At 40.2% G+C, this 21,896-nt stretch overlaps 1 protein-coding gene and 1 long non-coding RNA gene across 4 annotated transcripts in view; one reads left to right on the top strand and one right to left on the bottom strand.

The window, feature by feature from the left end:
• MTMR12 (myotubularin related protein 12) overlaps nucleotides 1–21,896 on the top strand; it is a 37,937-nt gene that overhangs the window by 218 nt on the left and 15,823 nt on the right. The window contains exons 2-8 of the mRNA XM_066181025.1: nucleotides 7,475–7,529; nucleotides 8,681–8,820; nucleotides 10,575–10,647; nucleotides 11,825–11,955; nucleotides 12,656–12,749; nucleotides 15,204–15,327; nucleotides 16,441–16,516. Coding sequence (XP_066037122.1) covers nucleotides 7,475–7,529; nucleotides 8,681–8,820; nucleotides 10,575–10,647; nucleotides 11,825–11,955; nucleotides 12,656–12,749; nucleotides 15,204–15,327; nucleotides 16,441–16,516 — 693 coding nt within the window. The remainder of the gene's footprint in view (nucleotides 1–7,474; nucleotides 7,530–8,680; nucleotides 8,821–10,574; nucleotides 10,648–11,824; nucleotides 11,956–12,655; nucleotides 12,750–15,203; nucleotides 15,328–16,440; nucleotides 16,517–21,896) is intronic.
• On the bottom strand, nucleotides 732–21,396 carry LOC136288171 (uncharacterized). 3 transcript variants are annotated; one of them, XR_010720491.1, is made up of 5 exons: nucleotides 20,885–21,396; nucleotides 18,975–19,080; nucleotides 16,374–16,514; nucleotides 2,782–3,106; nucleotides 732–1,975 (listed from the first exon to the last, which is right to left on the bottom strand). It is a non-coding gene; the product is annotated as an uncharacterized lncRNA (long non-coding RNA). The 3 variants fall into 3 exon arrangements; XR_010720490.1 differs by lacking the exon at nucleotides 18,975–19,080 and adding an exon at nucleotides 11,619–11,750; XR_010720489.1 differs by lacking the exon at nucleotides 18,975–19,080.

Here is a 21,896-nt window from a genome sequence, read left to right as displayed (position 1 = left end):
CGGCCGGGGGCGCGGGGCGGGGGAGCGGGGCCGGGGCGGCCGCCGGGCACTGCGGGATTCAGCCTGCCTTGGCTGCCCCGAGGGTGAGCGGCGTGGAAAAGAGCTTAAAAAACAGAGCTGGCTGGAGTTGTTTCTGTACGCCGCGGCCAGGTGTCGGGCTACGGCTGTTCGGCCCGTGAGGTGGGACTTTCCGAACCTGTTGTTCTTATTGTCCCTGAACAGCATCACTCCACGTTCTGCTCGGTGAGCTCCTTGCTATCAATTCTGCCGCTGGAAAGCCCTGGATATTCTTCCTTAACAGCTCGATGTTGAATTCTTGGCAGTGTGTATATTTCAGTGTCTGTCTTTGGTATTGTTCTGCCTAGTCTCTTTTCACTTATTTATCGAAATTTATGTTGACGGTTTGATCAAAGTGACCTTAGGCTCAGTTTACTGAGGTCATCTTGTTGCCACATGGTATTAGGTCAGTATTGTTATTCTGTATTCCATCATTCTTATTCCTGGTAAACAGCTGTTTTCTGGGAGGAACATTTGATGAATATGGGCCATAAATGTTCGGGGTTTTTTTCCCTCCTAGTTCTTTGTAATCTGTGTCAAACTATTCTTCTTTATCGTTAATTCTCTTGAGAGCTTCTTAAGGAAGGGATTTTTGTCAATCTTAGTTAGTGCGGAGTCTGTCACTGATAGGACCTTGTGAATCTGCTATTTTATTTTACACTAGATCTGAAAGAACAATCAGAGTTGTTATGGCCAAAATCAGCTGTGGTATTTAAAACTTATGTCCTTGGTGATAGCAAATCCGGTTTTATATGTTTTCAGTCTTGTAGGCTTGTAGTTTCATCAGTTTACTTTAAAAGTTTTATCTCTTTCTTGTATTTCCAAGTGAAAGCAGATGTAAATGATGGGTACAAATATTTCTGGAGTTAGCAAATATATCCCTGTTTTTCCTTTTCACCTTTGGAAAGTACCTTGTACAAATATACAAGGAACTGGATTTTGTGAAAGAAAAAATTTCACTTGTTGGACTTACTGGAAGACATTTCACCATTTAAATGAGCATGGTGTATGACAAAAGCTTGCTAGAAAAAATGGCTGGTTGGAAAGAGCACAAGTAAATATATACATAGTGCAGCAAGATACCAAATAATAAAAGAGTACTTTAATTTGATTTTGAGTGCAGTGATGTAATGCTTCAAATATGATCCTGATGGTTGCAGGAAGAGTAACTAAGGTATTTAACACTGGCAGATGAGGCTCGTTATGAAATATCCTGATTCAGTGGACACTGCAGTCATGGACTTTTTATGTGTTCTGAAGACTTTAGTGGCTTTTATGGGGATTAAAAATAAAATTTTAGATATACGATGAAACCTGTGAGACTGTTTTGGTGTCTAGAAAAAGCTTATTGCTTAAATATCCTAAAATAAGCAGAAATGTGTATTTCTCACAGAGCTGTGTGCACACAAGAAAAACAACTTCCTGAACACAGGTTTCCTGTACAAGTTAACTTTCATGTAGTTGAGTTTTAAAATGAACTAGACTAATACAACAGTGGAAATTTTAATTCCGCTTATGTGGAACATAGTTTGGTCAACTGGGAGCTTTCATTAAGGCATTTTAACTTCCAGGTGCTTAGGGAAGAAGTACTAGCAACAGGTGTGATGCTTCCTCTGGCAGGCCATGTCAGAAGGTGGGAAACAGCAGTTCAGGGACTTCATGAGCTTGAGATTTCAGCTGTGTAGGATTGGAGTTAATGGTGGACTTCTTCATGGATTTGTAGAGCCTTGCCTTGAATCTCTTTATACTTCCAGCCTGAGGCAAGGTTTCCAATCCACCACTATGCAGTGCAGAGCAATAGACTAGTGTTAGCTGTAGCCCTCCCTTGCTTGCAGCCTCCAGCTTCTGTGGTCTTGTCCTGGTTTGGTTGGGATGCTGTTTTAAAGCCTTAAACTGCTGCTTCCAGGTTAGGGGAGCCCTGCAAAAGGGAAATTAACAGGTAGAGTTGAGTTTTGGGTTAGCCCCACCTTTTTTAGCCCATCTTCAGATACCTGAGGGACACAGTAGGCAATATTCTGAAAAGTAAAATGAAGTCAGCTTTAACCTGCTGTGTGTGCTAATTTGAATATGAAAAGAAACAGGTGCTCTGTTCGTGTTATTATATGACCAGATGGATAGGAGTGAAAAGAGAATGCTGTTTATTAAGGAACAGAAGTAATTTCTGCTGTGAAACCCCAGAATGTCTGGAAAAGCAGCGTTTTTAACATCTGACTAAATATAACCTAGTTAAGCTCTACTGTATGGAACTGCAAATCAATCAGTGGTCTGTTGAGAGTGAGACTGTAGGATGTTGATACTAATGACACACTTCCCCTCAGGACAGACTTGGCTACCCTGCAGGAAGTGGGGTGAATACTAGGGTATAAAGTCAATATTTTGACATTTCAGATCACAGAATTTGTGTCTATGGAGACAGTGAAACAAGAACCAGTGATTATTTCATGATTTTTAACTCTTTCAAACTTTGAAAAACAAAGTTATTGACAGTTCAAACAAGCTAGATTGTGTTTTCCTAAAAATGTTAATTGGCATAAAAAATTAGATTTCAAATTTAATTTCAAGCTGGTATTTCTCCATGTATTCTTTAAAGCTAAATCCTTCATATTCATTCTTATGGGATGCTTTTTCCTGTGTTAGCCTTTAAACTATGGAAGAGGTTGTTCTGCTTCACGCTGCTTGTCTCTGAGACCTGGGATACACCAACAGACTGCTGAGGGTACATACCTCGAGTGCTTTGTCTCTCAGATCCTGCCCTGTTGTTAGCCTGTAACAACCATGAATACTTCTTGCTTGTAAATCTTGGTATGATATTGTGCGTTCTGTAGTGATCCGTCTTAAAAAAGTACGTCCCTCCTTCACAGCTGGAGTGGTGGAGTTGAAGGGTGGAATAAGGCATAGGAGTTGGTGAACAGCTGGGCTGACATGGGGGAAACCAGGCGTTGATGTCAGAGGAGATGAAGAGGACAATGTAAGGAAAGAGGAAAGGGTAAGAGATGAAACAGACAGGGAAAACACGTGCTATGATCTAATAGACTTCTGGATAATGGAGCTGTGGAAGGAAGGAAAACAAGCAGTTAAGAGGGTATTCTCAGCAATGTTATTGAAGTGTAGTAAGTGTATGCTCTGGGTTGCATGGCATACAACGTGGCATTAGGCTTGTTCGACCTCCAAGGAGTCCTTCAGAAAGTACCAGGTATGTAATGTGGCTTGTTTCTGGATGCAAAGTAGATACTCAGCACTTGCATGGGTGTTTCCTCTTCTGCATGGAATTCCAGAGGAACTTCTCCACGAAAGTTTATTTTACTCAGGAGCACTCTATTCACTTGTTGGAGCACCACAACTAATTTGCAAGTATTCTGCTACACTGTTTGACTATCAGAACTGTGATAACTTTCTTAAGTATACATTTATCTTTATCTCACCCCTCTTTTAGTGAAGTAAATATGAAAAAAACAGATGCTCATAGGAAACCTCACCAGAATGTAGAGCTTCCCTGTGCAGAACTTACTTGTGGAAAATGATACAAAAACAGCAAAGTATTCAGTGTTCTCGCAGCGCTATTTGCTGTCAGCTTTGAAAGCTGTCAGCTGTTTCAGCCAGTACCCTTGATACCCTGGAAGTGATAACTTGTTCCTTCATTATTTGAATCTTTCAAACATGTTTTCTCAGCATGTTTAGCAAAAGTCTTGTTTTTCGTTGTCATAATTACCTGTAGCACAAATGTCCAGCTATGGCTCAGTGGCAACCTTACTGTGGGGCACGGTAGGTTCATCAACATACTGTGTGCATGGTGTCTGTGCTGAGGTGAGCAACATCCAGTATCCATAGGCACATATATATCTGGATGTCAGTAATGATGAAAAAAACCCAGACAGATTCTCGATCAAGATCTGGATTCTGGCATGCAGGGAATATTTTTCTCTCTTTACATATTTCCAGTACACAGTTGTTTACTTCCCTGTGGAGTGAGAGGAATTGCTCTCACTTGTGGTGACACTGTAGGACAAAAAGCAGAAGTCATTTGAGATTCCTTTCCGGCTCCAACCATTTGGACTCTGTTAATATAACATAGCTCCTACCTGACCTTCTTGCCCTAGACTGTTTCCTCACTCATGTCTTCAGCACTTGGGGAAGACTTGTCTCCCCAGACAGATTTGAGGAAAATATTTTAATGCTTTTAAATACTTTTTTTTTTTTTTTGGAGCAGAGCTGACTGTAGTCCCTGGGTATTGCAAACTGTGCAGTTGTTCCATATATTTGGGTAAAATAGAGGAGAACTTTACTTAAGGAAACCAGTTTTTGGTTTTCTGTTAGCAAGAAGGAGGATGTATTATGAATTAATTTGGTATGACATGTCAGCTTGAAGTTTTGGCATGATTTGGTACACACTACTGTTAAAATTGATTATTACAGGGCATTGCCATATTTCTTACCACGGCTTGAGAGCCTGTAAGAAAGAATGTAGTGCAAGGTAGAGTGCACAGGTGAGAAGCATCTCTTAGAAAGAAGTTTCTAAAACCTTCAGCAGAGTTGAGGTATTTTCCTCAGAAATTACAAAATCAAAGTTAATTTTTCTCATTTGCATGGTGTCCTATGGGTGACTGCTTTTAACTGTGGTTGGTAGTAGGGCTTCCCGTGTTGTATCTTAAGTAAGAAGTGACAAAATGCTGTTTGTGGCATTCAGAACAGGAGCTACAGATGAAAAACTACCTAGAGGTTTGCATAGCTTTCAGTAGTCACTTATGGAAAGTGCTAGCATGCTTAGCTTCAACAAATGGTCAGAGGGTGAAGATTCCTTAGGTCCCAATGTATTCGGTAGCTTGCAGAAAGGGGCAGACTTACTTCTGCTGCTTCCCTTTCTTTTGTTTCTCTGCTCATCTGACCTGTTGATGATCCAGTTCTGCTAACAATAGGCACTAACAATAAAACCAAATGTAGGACAGGTACATACTTCCCAGCTGATTTTACAAACCAAATTACCTTACTGAGTGGTTAAGCAAACCCAGGGATAAAGGAGTGGGTGGGTGACTGAACGTGTGACTGATTAAAGGGGCATTGACCAGCATGAATTTTAGTATCAGCAGGCTCTTCAGTTAGTGGTAAGATCTGTGTTGCCCCAAAACTTACATTCATTATAAAAACAAAGTTGAAAAAGAGTGTAGATGGCAGCTGAATTTACATGTGTGTTCCTACACAACTTGAACTGACTCATGGTGAGTTAGTTTTTCTTGCAGACCTTTACCTCAGCACTGAAAACAGCAAATACAAAATGTGACAGTAGTAAAATCTAGTGTATTTTAATACCCTCTCTAGGAGAATGAGTGCAGCAGCATGGATTCTTCAGCATCATTCATGGCTCGAGGTCTAGCTATCTCTAGCATATATGTATCAAAACCACCTTTAATATGTTTTTGAATTTTTTGTGGGAATGTAAATGTTGAATTTCAAATAGAACTTCTAGAGGCTTAACTCTTGGAATCTGTTGAATGTTATAGGACTTCTGCCTATCATAAGCACTTCAGTGTCTGTAGGCTTTTTTCAACAAAGTGAAATTGGATTTTACAAGCTGATCTCGGTGTTTGTTGTCTCTAATCTGCTGTGATGCAATTTGATTAAACTTCTAACTCTGTTCAGAAGATAACCAATTTTAACTTGTAACCGAAACCTAAACCACTTGTTCAAGATTATTTGCTGTTGAAACCCGTTATAAAAGCTTCATTGCATTTTAACAAATGTGTGTAAGCTCAAAGAACTTCTTTGGGGTCAAAATTTTTTTTTGTTCAGTTCAGTTCTGCCAACACTAGCATAAACTGGCACTCATGGCAATAAGTACGAACAGTGTGTGTGCAGGAACAGTAGTTACTACATTCTCTATGACATCTCCCAAAGTCAGAGGTGGTGGAAAAGCACCTGGCTGGTATAACTGCTTTACTGTTCCGTGGAAGTGATTGTTGGCATGCAGTTTTCTGAGCAGCATTGTGTGTAGCTGGACACAAAGAGTGATTGTATACCGCAGAGCTCTTAAAGGCACTTGTAAACCCAAAGTTTCGTTTAAAGCTACCAGTGGTGAGGAGACAACACTGGGGGAAGAAAAGGTAGATACAGTTTTCCTCTGAATGCACAAGTATTCAGCTTAAATAATAGTAACATTTTAGCTAACTTTTATAGCTGAAAAGTCTGAACTTTGATTAAATATTACTTCTACAGCATCCACACTTAGAAGACAAAGGCAACAAATGGAGATTTGTTTTCTCTATTAGGTGTAATTATGGATTTCTTTTTTCACACTGCTACCACTTTCATTTTATAATTTTTTCTCTTTTTGGACTATCTTGAACATCTCTGCTCTTCTCATGATGTGGTTTCCTGGTGGTTTTAGTTTTGCTGTGCAGCCTTCCAACTTAGTTCTAAGTCTTCTGAGTGTGGAGAGCAAGTGTTTATATGAATGGCAGAGACTGTTTATTTTTGTACTCTCAGGGGCTTTTGTTTCTCTGTATTTAATCCAGCAAAATTATTATTGCTTATATCTTTTGATTGCTTGCCTTAAATTGCAGTTGCTGACTCTGGATGCTGGTGACAAACTAAAATTATCGTGCTTACTGCTGTGCCCCCGGGGGGGTTTCCAGTTAACTAATGGTTTTCCAGAAAGCCTCCAATGCATGCAAAGTGATTTGGATTCAGAGGAGGAAGTTCTGAACCGGCTGAACAGGAAGGGTGTAGCATCTCCTCTATTTTAATAGTCTTTTGGCTGGAGATTTTAGCCCTAGAATTTGTCAGTGCCTAAGGGCTAGAATAAGTGACACAGAGAATTTAATATGTTTTGTGCAATTTGGGTCCAAACTGAAGGATATCCTGTCACCAGGTTTTACCTCTTAGCTCCAAGATCCTGAAATACCTTTCCATATAGTCATGTTAGTGCTGTTTAAGTAACTTTTGTACTTTGGTTGAAATAAAGTGTGTAAAAAATTAGAAACAGGGAGTCATGGATGAAACTTGGAAAACTGGAGGCTACATTAGAAACTAACAAGGCATACATGGAAAAGCTTATGAATGAGCTGGGGGATGGTGCTGTAATACTAAGTTTATGCTTATCCATTTAGGTGTGCTGAGAGAACTTTAAAAATATTGGTAATGTTTTATTTCTGTCTGTTACACAGATAGTGCATTTTCTTTTGTGTTCACAAATGCATGTAACTGACACTGTGGATGTCAAAACACTTAATTACTTATTAAATAAACTGCTGACATTAGGCGGAAAGATCAAATTGCAGACACAGATTCCTTTTGTTTACGAGGCTTTTTTCCTTAATTTTAATTTGCCAGAATGTGAGGAGTTAAAGTGTGAGGGTGTAGTTTCTTACAGCATCTGTTGAAGGTGTGATCTTTGCAAAGTAATAATTACTCTTTCCCTCTTTAGGAAATACACATAAAGGAACCCATAGAAAAGGAAGTAAATCCTCGCTTATTACCAGGTAACTGTTGTGCATTATTAGACTTAAGTAATACATATTAGTGACTTATGAACAACACTTAAGTATTTCCATGTCAGCAGCAAACACTCATATGACATCATTGTCACAACTAGTAAAATACAGGGTTTGGTTTAACAACCCATGCAGGTTGAAATGTTTTTAACATCTCTATCTGCATGGGATGTTGAAAACTCTATAAAAACAATTTTTTTACAATGTACGGTGTCCTCAGGTAAGCTGCATGTGGAGAACTGTCAATACTTGAGTTTGCCCTGTTTCTTAGAAGTTAAAGTTGGGTGGGTTTTGTTTGTGTGGAACTGAAGACAAGAACTAGAGGAAATTTACCTTCTAGTGGCTTTGCCTCTGCTGTGAGATACTTGAACTTTCCAATGTTTCATTTACTGTTAAGATTTTCTTTTGTAATTTACAAATATTTATTTTTAAAAATTACTTTAAGATAAGGAAAGACAAAATACATGTAAAATTCACAATAAACTGTTATTTTTCCATTGGATTTCCTGCACTTTTTAGGAAGAACCAAGTCTGTCTGATCACATCTATTAAAACTTTACTTTCTCAGATCTGAATTTCAGTTCCTGCAAATTCTAACATGAGAACTTAATTGACTATTATTTGTGCAAACTTGTGTTTGAGACTTTCAAAATAGCCTTGGGACCTGTAAAATAGTCAAAGCTATGAAAAAGTAACCATGATGAACCTGAAACAACTAATTCAAAGGTTTCAGCATTCTTAAAGTTTAGCAGTAAGGAAGATTGGAATAACTTTCACCCTGTTTATTGACTATACAAGCTGGTCTTGCTGGGTTTTGTTTTTTTTTTCAAATATCCGCTCAAATGATTGCTCTTCTCCTGCCATTTGGAGTAGGCCATGACACAGGTACCTCTGGTTACAGAACTCCCAAACATCTGCTGTTCAAGCCTTCTGGAATAATGTTAGTAACCAGGAAGGCTCTCAATGGTGCTGATTCCAGGAGCTGCCTCATAGTGGCTTTGTGTAACAGTGTTGAACTGTCTTTAGGCTTACAGTTCTGAGAAACAGTCAGGAAGTTATTGCTGCTTTTGAGATAACAATTGAAATAATTCAATTGTAAATGTCAGTTAATGTTGCAAGTCAGTGTTTCTTCTCTACAGGTGAACTGCTGCTTTGTGAAGCCAGCACAGTGTACAAGTATATGCAAGAAGATGGGTTAAATCGTGGCACTTACGGGAAACTCGTGTGCACAAATTTTAAGATTTCTTTCCTTGATGATGATTCTGCTTCAGATGATAATGTAAGAAAACAAGTCTTCTAATTATGACTAAACAGGCTCTGCATAAATAATTATATCTTTCCCTTATGTAAAGATGCAGAATGAACATAAATGTATAAAATTTCCTAATGGATGCAGAATAACTTGAATCAGTCTGCATCTGCTTGATCCTTCCTCAAGTTCTAATATCTATTTTAAGCAAAGGCAGTGTGAGCATTTATGTGGACACTTAGATTAGACATAGTTTATATCTCTTTATATTTTGTGAGCTGCTGAAGCTAAAGTTGAAAGAATCCATTGTTTTGAAAACTAATCAACAGTTTGTTTAAAGCTGATTTCTGACTCTTTGTCTTGGTAGTGTTTGTGGAAGTGTAAATGTCTCTGATGATGAATAACATCTGCCTGATTTGACTTGGGGCTACATCTGCAGAATCATTTCAGGCTGTACAAGACTGAGTAAGCTAATACTCAGCGGAAATGCTCTGAAAATTTATGTGGTTCAGTAAAGCTCTGAATTATTTTCATTCAAAGTCTGGTGTTTACTGAAACAATTTTAAAACCCAGTGCTGATGAGCTTGCAAACACTGAAAAGATTAAAACTCCCCAAATCTTAGAAATTATTTCAGTCTTTTTTCCTTTGGTTTAGGTGCTCAAATTGAGCTGTCAGAGGAGAATAGTAATGCCACAGTGCTTTTGATAAGCTTAAGCATTGAAATAGTTTAGTCCATTTGGGTGTTAGAAGTGCAAGGAGTGTCAAGTGGCTCCCAAGTTCAAGGTGATCCAGACAGTTAAGGACAATGACAATAATATAATTTGACACACGTTGATTGTAGTCAGAAGTTTCTTGGGGTAAAATTTCACAAAGTTTAAGCATTAAACTAAGGCTTCTGCAGCCAAGTACAGATTATTGGACCTTCTGGAATTAAGACAAAGCTGCAGAATCTTTTGACGTGAATCTTAAGTGATCGGTGGAAAGTTGGTAATAGCCATGCTAATTTCTGTTCCCTGCTGGCTTTGAATTTTGGATTTATAACCTGCCAAGTCAACTATATTTCTTTTAACAAAAGTTCAGTAGTAGCTACCTCCTTCAGAGTACTGCAGACCTGGAAGTAACTTGAACAAGGTTAACTCTGTTCACAGTAAAATATAATTTGCTGATGATGATACATCAGCTGTTAGGTAATAATATTGAAAATAATACTGTTTAATTGTGGCATCACTAAAATGCCATTTTTAACTGAACTCACGGAATGGTAGAAGTGAAGAGAACTCCAAATCACTTCTAGTTTGGTTACAGAGTAGATAAAGTAATTGGGTTGTATGTGTCTTCACTTTGCCCAGTGATAAATCTGACTTTAATTTTGGAATGTTCTTGGGATACTTGTTCTTTTAAGAGACTTTTTATTTCCTGCCAGGTTCCCATAGCAAGGAAACTTGTCATAAAAGGGCTTGGATTACATGAAGTTACTGTATTTCCTGTTTACTGCAGTGATTCTAGTTTGAAAAGTGACTCTCAGTAGAAATGTATGCTTTGAAGCTAGTTGAAAAGTAAAAACTGTATCTACATTTCAAGCATGGCTGAAAATTAAATAAAGCTATATTGTGTGTGCAAATTGCATCTGTCTGTATTTTAATAACGGTTCTTCAATGTCCTGCCTTATACAGCTTATTAGAATAAGAAATAATGCTGATACTAAAACAATGCATGGAAAGCCTTTACTTGGCAGAAGGTGGTACTGTAATAGGACATTTCTACGATTTTTTCATGTTTCTAGGTGCCACAATTTAAGAATAAGATTGTAGGAGAAAATGACATAACTCTGCAATGTGTAGACCAAATATATGGAGGTAAGTCAGCTTTCTACCCCTTGGGGCTTTAGAGTGCTGGTGCTCCTTGTACAAGTACATCCTTTTTAGAAAACCAATAGATTTTTAAAAAGCAGCTGCAGTTATATTTAATGATGGAATGACAGATAAGAAATTTTTCAGAGCCCCATCTAATCCCTCTAGTTTGTCAAATTAATTTTAATTTATTTGATTAAGTTAATTCGATTGTCTGCTGTAACATACAAAAATGATTGCTTCAAAATGCAGTGGTTCAAAGCAGAGAGCGTACTGTGAAAGGTCCCTAAATTTGGTAGACAAGGATCTTCCACTGTATCAACTATTTCTCTAAATATGGATGTATTCACTTCATTGGAGCAATAGCAGCACAGGTACTGAATTCTCAAACAATTCTTTTTGCTTGTCTAAGGGAACTTTGTTTTATTAGATTCATGATGTCTTCAGCATATTAAAGGAGATAGAAAAGGAGGTTTTAACTGCCACCTAAATCGAGTGCTTTGCATCAGGGCTTAGAGATGTGCCAGTATTGCTAAAAAAGATAAATGAGAATGGGGCTGATCACTTTAAGTAGGGTAAAGCTTTATTAAGAATCCTGTTCTTGGACTAATTGTTAGTATTCATAATGTTTATGAATGGTGGTGTGGATTTGTGAAGCAGTGAACTCAGGCAGACCAGTGAAGATGGTTATGAGACGCTTTAGTTTTATGTACAGTGGCCCAGCTGGCAGCACTTGAAGTTGTGAAATGGTACATCCTCAAAGAGAAGTGAGCAGAGGTTTGCCTTGGGGACTTCATGGTGGTTAAAAAAAAATTATTTTTAAGGAACTTAAAATGATCTCAGATCTCTGGGGACTTCCCCTTGGGTAAAACTACAATTGTTCGTTATGTATCTCGAAACTTTAAACTTGGTGTTCAGTCAGAATGTGAACAGATATGACCACTGAGCAGCTGGTTTGCTGCAGATTTGCCGTTTACCTTGTATGAATTAATTGGATGGGTTTTAAATGAGAAGGTTGAGTGTATCAGCACAAGAGCTTGCCAGGCTGTGTTGTAGGATCCTTGTTTTGTCTTGAGAAAACTTGGGCTTGAATTGGTTTCTTGAGAATTCTGGAAAGTCAGGGACAACTTTTATCAGCATACAAGTACCTTTTAGATATTTACTTCACTTTTTAATTTTGCAGTTTATGATGAGAAAAAGAAACTTCTAACAGGACAGCTAAAAAAATACCCAGAGAAGTTAATTATCTACTGTAAAGACCTTAGAGTATTTAACTTCTGCCTGAGATACACAAAAGAAGAGGAAGTGAAAAGAGTACGTATAGTAACTTAATTTGCTTTTCTATTTTTAACTTGGTGTTGGGTGTTGTGAGGATGAGGGAAGGATGAAATTCACTCTGAGAGATCCCTGAAACTTGGAAGTGTTTTCTGATAATTTCCAGCTAAGACAGAAAGTAAAAGATACATTTTATTATGCATAGCAGTTAAAAGATAGGAGCAGAGGCTCTTTAAAGAAAACTGGAACTTGGGGGTGCTACAGGAAATTAGCTCCAACTCAGGCAAGCTGTAAAGCTGTTCTATTTGTGATGTGTAATTTCATTATATTTTAGACTTCAGTGTAGTGTTACTTGCCTGATAACTTGAGTTTTTTTGACAAGTTAGTCTCAACTCCAAACTAAGAGTCAACTAACTTTATTTAAATAACAGTAATTCTGGAGGTTGAACATATGTAATGCTACATAGACAAAGTGGGTACAGTGTCTTGCAGACAACGGAGAAACCTTCCTAAAAGGTTTCAGCTGTTGGGGATAGAACCCATCAGTTTTGTTTAAAACCTGTATGGAGGGGTTGGTTAAAAAAAAAAACAAAAAAAAACAAAAACAAAAACAGAAAAAAAAAAAAAAAAAAAACAAAACAAAACAAAAAAAAAAAAAAAAAAAAAAAAAAAAAAACAACTTTTTTTACACTAACAGTCTGGGTGTGTGTTTGGGAGTTAATTTTTGGTTCTTTTTTAGATCGTCAGTGGTATAGTTCATCATAGCCAGACTCCTAAGCTGCTTAAACGTTTGTTTCTGTTCTCTTATGCATCAGCTGCTCCAAACAACACAGGTAAATGTTTTTTTTTTATCTGCTTGTTGCACAGTTTGTTAAGCAGTCTGGGAGGTCTGTAGTTGAGTTTGTGCTCAGGTTATGGCTCTGTCCTGCGGGCAGGTAGCCTCAAAAGATAAACTTTTCTTTTGTAGAACATTGTTGGGCATGTTGTTAAAAACCTCTAAGTAGACTCCTGTTGGTTTTGGTGTCCTTCAGGAAGTTGCACAGAAATTTTCCAAGCAGGAGTAGCATCCCTGGATTGAAGACTTCCTGTGACTAAAATGTGCCAATGCTTTTCATGTGGTTCATCTAAGAAAACACTTTGCTTATTTTATCAGTGTGGGGTTTTTTTCTGTATTACAGCTGTGAACCAGACTTCCTACTCTTAATTCTGAAATTACTGCATTTGCAGTGGCATCCTATGAGAAAGTATTTCCCCTTTTGCTCTTATTTGCAAGCAATATGCTTCTTCCAGCCAATTGCAAAAAAAGTGTAGATTTGCAAGGCATCTGACTTCCTCTTATATCTGACTTATTACATAATCTTCCCACTTGATCAGACTTGGCTGAATAATATATTAGGCTGCAAAATTCAGGATAAAAAATTGTCGGTGAACTTTCTAACTGTAATTCAGACTTCAGCTGAAATAATAATGCTGTTCTGAATTAGGAACCTTATTTTTAGTGCACCAGCAACGTGAATTCCTTTCAAGAGGGAGGTTTTGATGTATGCAAGGTATTAATCAAACACTTACCAAAATACATCAAGGCATTTCAGGATCAGTGAGGTTAGAAGAAGCCTCTAAAGATTATCTAGTCATGTTCTTTTCCAAATGCCTCTCTTCAGAGTAGGGTTAACTGCATCAAGCTTAGTCATGTCCAGCTGTGTTTTGAGTATCTCCAAGTATTGAGACTCCACAGCCTTTCTGGACAGTCTGTTTCATTGTTTGACGCTCCTCATAGTGGAAAGCGTTACTGATATGTATAAGTGGGATTTGCTGTAGTTCAGCTTGTGCATAACTGCCTCTTGTCAAGTCACTGCGTCTGGATCCATCTTATGTACTCTCCTCCCCTGTTACACCCCCAGTGCTTATACACACAGAGAAATTGGCCCCTGCTGAGCCCTCTTTTCTGAATGATCCTGGCTCTATCTCTCTTGGTATCAGGTGCTTTGAGCCCTTTGATGATCACAGTGAGCCTTCATTGAGCCCTGTCCAGGAGCCTTCCCAGGGGAGCCCAGCACTGGGCACAGCCCTCCAGCTGAGAGCAGTGGTGGCTTCATACAACTGGTACACAATGGCTTTGCTAATGCAGACCAGGGACACACTGTTTGCTGCAGGGAAGGGCACATTGCTGGCTCAGGTAGTTCCTGCAGGCTTCACCTGAAACTGGAATTCTGTTACAGCTACAAACAATGGAAAGACTGCAAGCTTTTCCAGGCAGAGACTGAGCCAGGGAGAAGCCTACTCTTTAAAGCAACATCGAAGTGCTGTCCCACAATTTTTTCCTATTTTAATAGCTATTTTCAGTAGTAAGTGGCTAGGTGTCATTCTTCATAAAATTATTACAGGATAATCCAAGTAGACTGTAGAAATTGTTTTTTATGCCTCTCACAGTCTGATACCTCTAAAATCTTGTCTCCAAGAGTTCATTAATAATGTTCTGTTCTGAGCTGTAAATTTTTTATCTACCTTATTACAGTGGAAAGTTTCAAGTTGCCATTGTATCTTCCATGGAAATTATAGTTCTGTTTGGTATTTCAGTGTTAGCTGATGTTGTAGGACGTTACTTATTTGTAATGTGTGCTTAAAACAATTGACATTACTCCATAAATTATATGGTTATTATACAAGATCTCAGGCTAAATCAAGCTGCTGTCTTAACTGTTTCTGAGGTGGTTAAGTAGAATGACAGGGAAGATTCTCAGTTCAAAGTATTGAGATTGAATTGGTGTAATTAATTTTCTGCTCTTACTGAGGGCCTGAGATGTTCTATTCAATGCAAAACTATTCATGAAAAAAAAAAAAAAAGGAGCCTTAAATGAAGTCAAATATCTGAAATTTTTGTAGAAAGATTTTTGGAATGATTGTTAATTCTGCATTTAAACTACAGGATTAGATACTAGTCAGCTTCATTAGTATAAAATGATATTTGCTGCATAGCATCCTGTATTTTAGGCTGGATATGAGGACAGCCCCAGCTGTGTGGAAGTTCTGTAACAACTAATTAGTTTCTGCAGGAGAAACTGTTCTTGAAGTTATTAGTCACAGCAGTATTTGACAGAATATTGCTGTTGTTAAATATCAGACAGAGGCAGTGTGGTGTACAAAGGCATTTTGGCTATGACTCAAGGCTTTCTGTACACAAGAGGTTCTGCTTGCTTATCATAATAGTGACTAATAGGTTTACTTAGGATTGCTTTTGTGTTAAGAGTTCCTGACAGTCTGCAAAGTTAATATTATTGATCTGGCAGATGGGAGAAACCAAACTGTGATGTTTGAGACCCTCGAGGACTGGCGTGATGAGTTGGAGCGGACCAAAGGGAATGTGAAATACAAAGCAGTGACCACCAATGAAGGCTACAGAGTCTCTGAAAAGTAAGCTTGCCCTAGTTTGGACTCATGAAAATCGGTGCTACCTTTGATACTGGGGATTATACAGTTTTTTAGGACTACTTTGGGGATCTGTTTTCCATTTTTATTTATGGAATAGTTTGGTTTGTAATCTCAGGAGGTGATCCTGCACAACGCCTAGTTCAAGCAGGGATAACTTCCAGATTAGGTTCAGGCTACTCAGGACTTGGTCAGATCAAGCTTTGAGTATATCTAGGAGTGGAGAATAGAAAATATACGTGTCTGGGACCTACACATCTGTCATACTCATTAGGATGACACTTTCTCAGTCCTGTACCTTTACTGTGGTAAAATTTCAAGTGACATGCTCTGGAGATTTTCCACAGTTTTAGTTGGGAGGGGGCTGGGTGGCTAAAAGGTAACTGGTTTAAACTAAATCTGCAAAATGTGCGGGTGGAAGTTAAGTTGTGTTGCCTTTAGGAGAAGGTTAGCTAAGTTTAGCTGAGTAGCGTTTATTAGTGAGCCCTTTGGGATGAATACAAGGCATTGTATACTTCTACTGTTGTTTCATAGTCAAATCTTGAATGATTTCACAGACTTTGGAAACTACTTCAGAGTCTTAACTATTTATTCTAGAACTCTGTCTTGGGAGACTCAAATTGAGTTTAAGTACTTACTTTCATTGCTTCTCTGGGTCTTGAACATAAACAGTGTTGGTTAATGCTGGAAATCCTTGCTACATTAAATGGCATTCTTGAATTAGGATGTGAACTGCTTAATAGGCATGGAAACAGAACAAGTCATTTAATACTGCAGGGGTTTCTTTTGAAACAACAAAGCATGAGAGAACCAAGGTGGTCTTAGCAGTCAGTCTTAGAGGTTACAGTTAATTGCACCTTTGCAAAGGCAGGGGAGTGTTGCAATGAAAATATTTAAGACCTCAAGGTTAGGAAAAAAGCCTTATTCAGCTGAAAATAAAGGGATAGCTTTGAGGAAAATAGAATTATCTAGTAGAAAAGATTATTGTAGGAAGGCGAATATGTAATTAGAATTTGAGCTAGAACACTCACCATCATTAAAAGGAGCTTGCTCTTTGTTCGGTTTTTGAGACCAAGAAGCTCTTCTTTGTTGTCTTAGGCTGCCTTTGTATTTTGTTGTTCCCTTATGCATTTCTGAAGAGAGTATCTTGAAGTATGAAGGCAGAGGCATTCCTGTAAGTATATGTGCATGGCTGAGGGTAAGACTCTTACTGAGATAGCAGAATTTCAATTAACACTGCAGATGTTACTGCATATTGTTTTCAGAACTTGTTTTGAACAGTTTACATGTATATGTTGTCATCTACGGAAGAGAAACAGATGTTGGAGAAGTGTTTGATACATATTTCACTGAACAGTGTAATATGTGGCAAAACATATACATAACATAAACATAACAGAAAAATATGTATTTACTGTTCACAGTTCCTATTTATTAATGTCTTATAGCGTACATATATTACTAGCCTGTGTGTCTGTCAGCCTGTTTTTGATGAGTCTGCTGAGTGGCATCTGGCTGGGGCAAGATGTAGGCCTTGAAATGCTATTTGGATATTGAGGTGAGGATGGTGCATGTAAGGTGTAGCTGAACACCTCCAGTTACCTGGCTTGGGTTCTGGTAAGTGCTGTGGCTATGATGATGCAGTGTTTTTACAAAGTCAGGTAGCCCAACTGAAAAACTAGTTCTACCAGTCCAACAGAAAATGAAGTTAAATTCTCGGGTTTGGTTTTCTTTTTCCAATATTCAGGTGGTGGTTCGAGTGAGCCTTTTTTGCCCTCTGAAGGCCCCGAGCCAGACACGAGAAAAAAGCGGAGTCTTCAAGGTCTTTTTCTCTTTGGTTTCTTGTGTTGTTTATTATTTTCTTATCTTACAATTTTCTCTGTGCCCAGCTGAGACGTTCACAGCTGCTTGGACACAGGACGACTACCCCCAGGATGGGAGGTCGCTGCCTTTTATACAGATAACTACATGTATATTATTTACAATTATGTGCCAATGCCTAATACCTATACTAAAGGGGTCAACTCTACTCTGACCCAATCTCCTTTAACTACTTTGTGCCACCATCACCAGAAGATGGAGGCCATGGGAGAAGAAGGAAGAACTCAGGGCAACATCCTAAATCCTCCATCTTGTTCCCCATGCACCTACATATTAAGAATCCTAAAACTACAAAATTTTCCACCCTGTGACACACTACACTACTGTCTGTCACATCTTTGTGACTTGTAATTCTTCTCTCAGTGTTAGAAGCTTTTTTCCATGGACTGAAGTCAAAGGCGGTGTCTCTCTGGGCTCTGTGCCAGGGTCTACAACCCCCCTGTACAGATTCCAGACCCCCCCTGTACAGACCTCAAACCCTCTTGCTCGGGTCCCAGACCTCTCTGCTGAGGTCTGTGGCCTCCCAGGGTGCCCAAAGGAATGCCCTGGACTCCAACACCTCCCCCTTCTGTTTTCACCAAAAACCTCTCTTTGGTTGCTCTGTTCACAGCTCGCCATATGCATTGAAGCAAACACGGCACGATCATGAGAAAAATTACAAGTCTCAATAAAATACATACAATTGTTTTCAAAATTCCCTTTTACAACAGTTAGGGGTCAAACATGGCATTTGTCCATGATCCAGTTTCTTCTCCAAGTCCGTTCACACCCTTTTGCAACTGCTCCATGCTGCCATGAATCGATTCTGAACAATCCAACAAATTGATACAACACATTTTCTGACAGAAAGAAAAAGAAACTCAAGCCCAAGTGTCCTTGCACACAGAATGAAAAGATTGTTGCAGTCTTGATGCTGGTTCACATCTGTGTGCTCACTTCTCCACTCTCGGATCTGTCAGAGCTTCTGCGCCCAACATGATTTTCATTTTCATTGCAAGAATTCACTTGTGTTCTGTTTCTACAGAGACACAAACAAGCTCTTTCCATAGATTAATAGATAAAATGTACTTTGATGGAAAATGGATGACCTTTGTCAAAACTGAAAACCATCAGGAAGAAATTTCAAATACAACAACTGAAAATGTTTCTGATGACAAACAACCAACAACTGGCAATAACACATGCAAAGTTAAATGACTGCTGATTACCAAAACAGTGTCCCATTGTCCCAGATTCTGCAACAGCTGAAAAACTTTTTTTCAGTGAAAACCTGGGTGTCCTTTCTCGAGCAAGGCTCCCACGTTCACTCCAAAAGTCTGGCTAGCTGTCATTGTCAAGGTCAAATCATCAAGTCTAAATGATTTGTATCTAGTTTGGTTTTTTTTTTTTTTCATGCAGAAAACATCTGGGTTTGTTGATGAAAACATCTCTTCTAGTTAAAGTCAAGGTGTGGCCAAGACTGGCTTTATCCTAGAGTGATATCTCTTAACACATTTTTAAAACAAACCTCTTAACAACAGTAATTCTGAAATGCTTAAAACAACTAAAAACATAAAGAAGGATCCTGAAGTGACACGTGTCTTTTAGATACTTAGAAAAGAAGTGCTAAAGCACATGAGAAGTCAGTAATAGATATAGAAAATTAACAAATTCATAGTACTTATTACTTAAAACTTATTATCTTGAACTTAACTTAGTTATCTTAACTTACTTATTATCTTAAAACACAAAAATCCTACAAAATAGCTTACAACCAATAACAATCCTGAGGTAAAACTTGTGTCTTCTTCCAGTCACACAAACAAGTGACAGTTCTCAGTGTTTCATCACTGCTGTTTCTTTTGAAGCTTCTTTTTTCTGAGGAAAAAACAACTCAATTTTGTAAATTAGATATCTTAACAAAACCTAGAACAATTTAAAACCTGTATGCAGTAAAACTTTAAATTTATAAAATATATATCTATTATCACTTAAACGTTATAAATCTTAGTCTTAAATTCAACTTATTCTTAACAAGGCCTAAACTTAAAACAAATAACACAGAAATCACTCCTAATAATAACATAATACTAAAACACAACCCAACTTGGATCCAAGTACATCAAATCAAAAATCCACTTCCATTTCATGACAATGGGTCTTTTCCCCATACTATGATGGGCTTCTGCACAACTAAAGAACAAATGCTTGCTGCTTTTCTTTCAGTCCTTTGCTACTGCTCATGCACCTGTTTTGCAGACATTCCGTGGTTTCCATATCCCTGCTTCTGAATCCAGAAAACCTGTAACTTTGATTTATTATCATAAATTCAACTGTGAGTTATCTGTTGCTGTGCACTTTGCCTAGATGCATCCCCTTCTAACCCGAGGGTTATTGGCATCTTAGGTGCCTCTCCCCCCGTTTGAGGCATGGGGAGATACTGTTCGTTTGAAGCACACTCAGGAAAAATCTCCTATCGTGACTGTTGTTTTTTTCCAAAAACAGCTTTGGGAATGTTCACCTGAATGGATGCAACATGCTATGCTTGTATTAAAATAATGCTTGTGGGCCGGGTCAGGCTCCGCGACGTTTGCCCTGAGGGGATGGCACGTTGGAGAAATTCTCCGCCCCGGCCGCGCCCCATCCCTGCTTCTGCCGCCTCCGCCTGCTCCGGTCCCGCCTGTGCTGTCCCTGCTCCACCCGGGCCGCCTGCCCCGGCCCGGCGCCACTCGGGAGGGTGTCCCCTCTCGATCTGCCCCCAGGTGCTGCCCCGTCTCGCTGCCCGTCGGGGTTTGTCCCGCCCGGAGCGAGCCTGGGGCTCGAGCTCCATCCCGCTCGCTCCGCGCCTGCCGCAAGGGTTTCTGGGGTTTGTAGTTTCCAGCTTTGCGCTTGCGCTGTCTGGCTCTTGGCCCGCGCCGCTTCCCTCAGCCCGCGCGCGCGCTTCCCTTGCCCCATCATCCCGGCCCCTTGGCCCGCGAATTCACGCCGCTCGCCCGCGAATCGCTCTCCCCGTGGTCCGCCCCGTCCCGACACGACGGGTCCTCCGGCCGCCCCCGGTCGCATTCCGCGCGCTTCTCGCGCCGCTGCTCCCGGTGCAGCTGGGCAGGACCGCCTCCGCATGCCCGCGCCACGGTCCCGTTTGCCAGCCCCGACGCGATCTGGGCTTGTTTTCCTTGTTTTCCCGGTGGCTCCTCCACTCCTCGTCCCCCCTTCCCTGTCTGCCCCGGTTCGGATGGGGGAAGGGGAAACTTACACCCAGTGTCTGAACGTGCTGTGTCTGAGGTTCTGGGGACTGGGACACAGGAAAAAGCTGTTGGCTTTCCCGTGTAAAACTCGAAGGGGGCTGCTGGCCACCCTGTACAAAACTCAAGAAGGGCTGCTGCTGGCCCTTCTCTCCTGATAAATTCAGGGAGAGCTGCTGACTCTCCTGCTTCAAATCCGGGGGGAGCTGATGGCTCTCCCCTTCTGTACCAACTGGGGGTAGCTGATGGCTCTCCCCTCTCCCACCTCCAGCAGGAGTCATGACACCTGCCTGCTCATAGCGAGCAGAAAACTATGCTGGCCGGCCAACATCACCACCTTCTCCCTCCTGCGAGCCCTCCACTGCTGCACGAAAGCAGGATTTCCCTTATGGTTTCCAGGAAAGAGCTCCTACCATGTTCTAAATCTCAACGGGTCTTACCAAAATCGAAGAATTGGGGTGCAGGTGTTGTCAAATTCAAACCGGAGATGTCCTGATCACGGGCTTGCAGTTGTCACGGTCACAGAATTCAGGGCCCTTGAAGTTCTGTGGGTCCGAGACGAATTTGAAACAGCTGCTCTGGCCAGAATCTTCCCCTGTCTTCTCAACTCGCCTTCTTGCCTTCAGAGGGCTTGCTGTGTCCACTGGTGCACACTCAGTGCCCGTCTAGGGCCCACCCAGTGCCTGTCCAGGGACGCCAATTCTCGGGTTTCTTCTCCACTGGAATGCCCACCCACAGACGCCAATTTTCACGTTTGGTTTTCTTTTTCCAAGATTCAGGTGGTGGTTCGAGTGAGCCTTTTTTGCCCTCTGAAGGCCCCGAGCCAGACACGAGAAAAAAGCGGAGGTCTTCAAGGTCTTTTTCTCTTTGGTTTCTCGTGTTGTTTATTATTTTCTTATCTTACAATTTTCTCTGTGCCCAGCTGAGATGTTCACAGCTGCTTGGACACAGGACGACTACCCCCAGGATGGGAGGTCACTGCCTTTTATACAGATAACTACATGTATATTATTTACAATTATGTGCCAATGCCTAATACCTATACTAAAGGGGTCAACTCTACTCTGACCCAATCTCCTTTAACTACTTTGTGCCACCGTCACCAGAAGATGGAGGCCATGGGAGAAGAAGGAAGAACTCAGGGCAACATCCTAAATCCTCCATCTTGTTCCCCATGCACCTACATATTAAGAATCCTAAAACTACAAAATTTTCCACCCTGTGACACACTACACTACTGTCTGTCACATCTTTGTGACTTGTAATTCTTCTCTCAGTGTTAGAAGCTTTTTTCCATGGACTGAAGTCAAAGACGGTGTCTCTCTGGGCTCTGTGCCAGGGTCTACAACCCCCCTGTACAGATTCCAGACCCCCCTGTACAGATCTCAAACCCTCTTGCTCGGGTCCCAGACCTCTCTGCTGAGGTCTGTGGCCTCCCGGGGTGCCCAAAGG

This window comes from Chamaea fasciata, unplaced genomic scaffold (genome assembly GCF_029207755.1).
Source record: "Chamaea fasciata isolate MVZ Bird 193981 ecotype frontalis unplaced genomic scaffold, bChaFas1.0.hap1 SCAF_4, whole genome shotgun sequence".
In the NCBI taxonomy this organism is placed as follows: domain Eukaryota; kingdom Metazoa; phylum Chordata; class Aves; order Passeriformes; family Sylviidae; genus Chamaea; species Chamaea fasciata.
The sequence above is the reverse complement of the archived record's forward strand: the minus strand, read 5'-3'. Positions and strand labels throughout refer to the sequence as shown.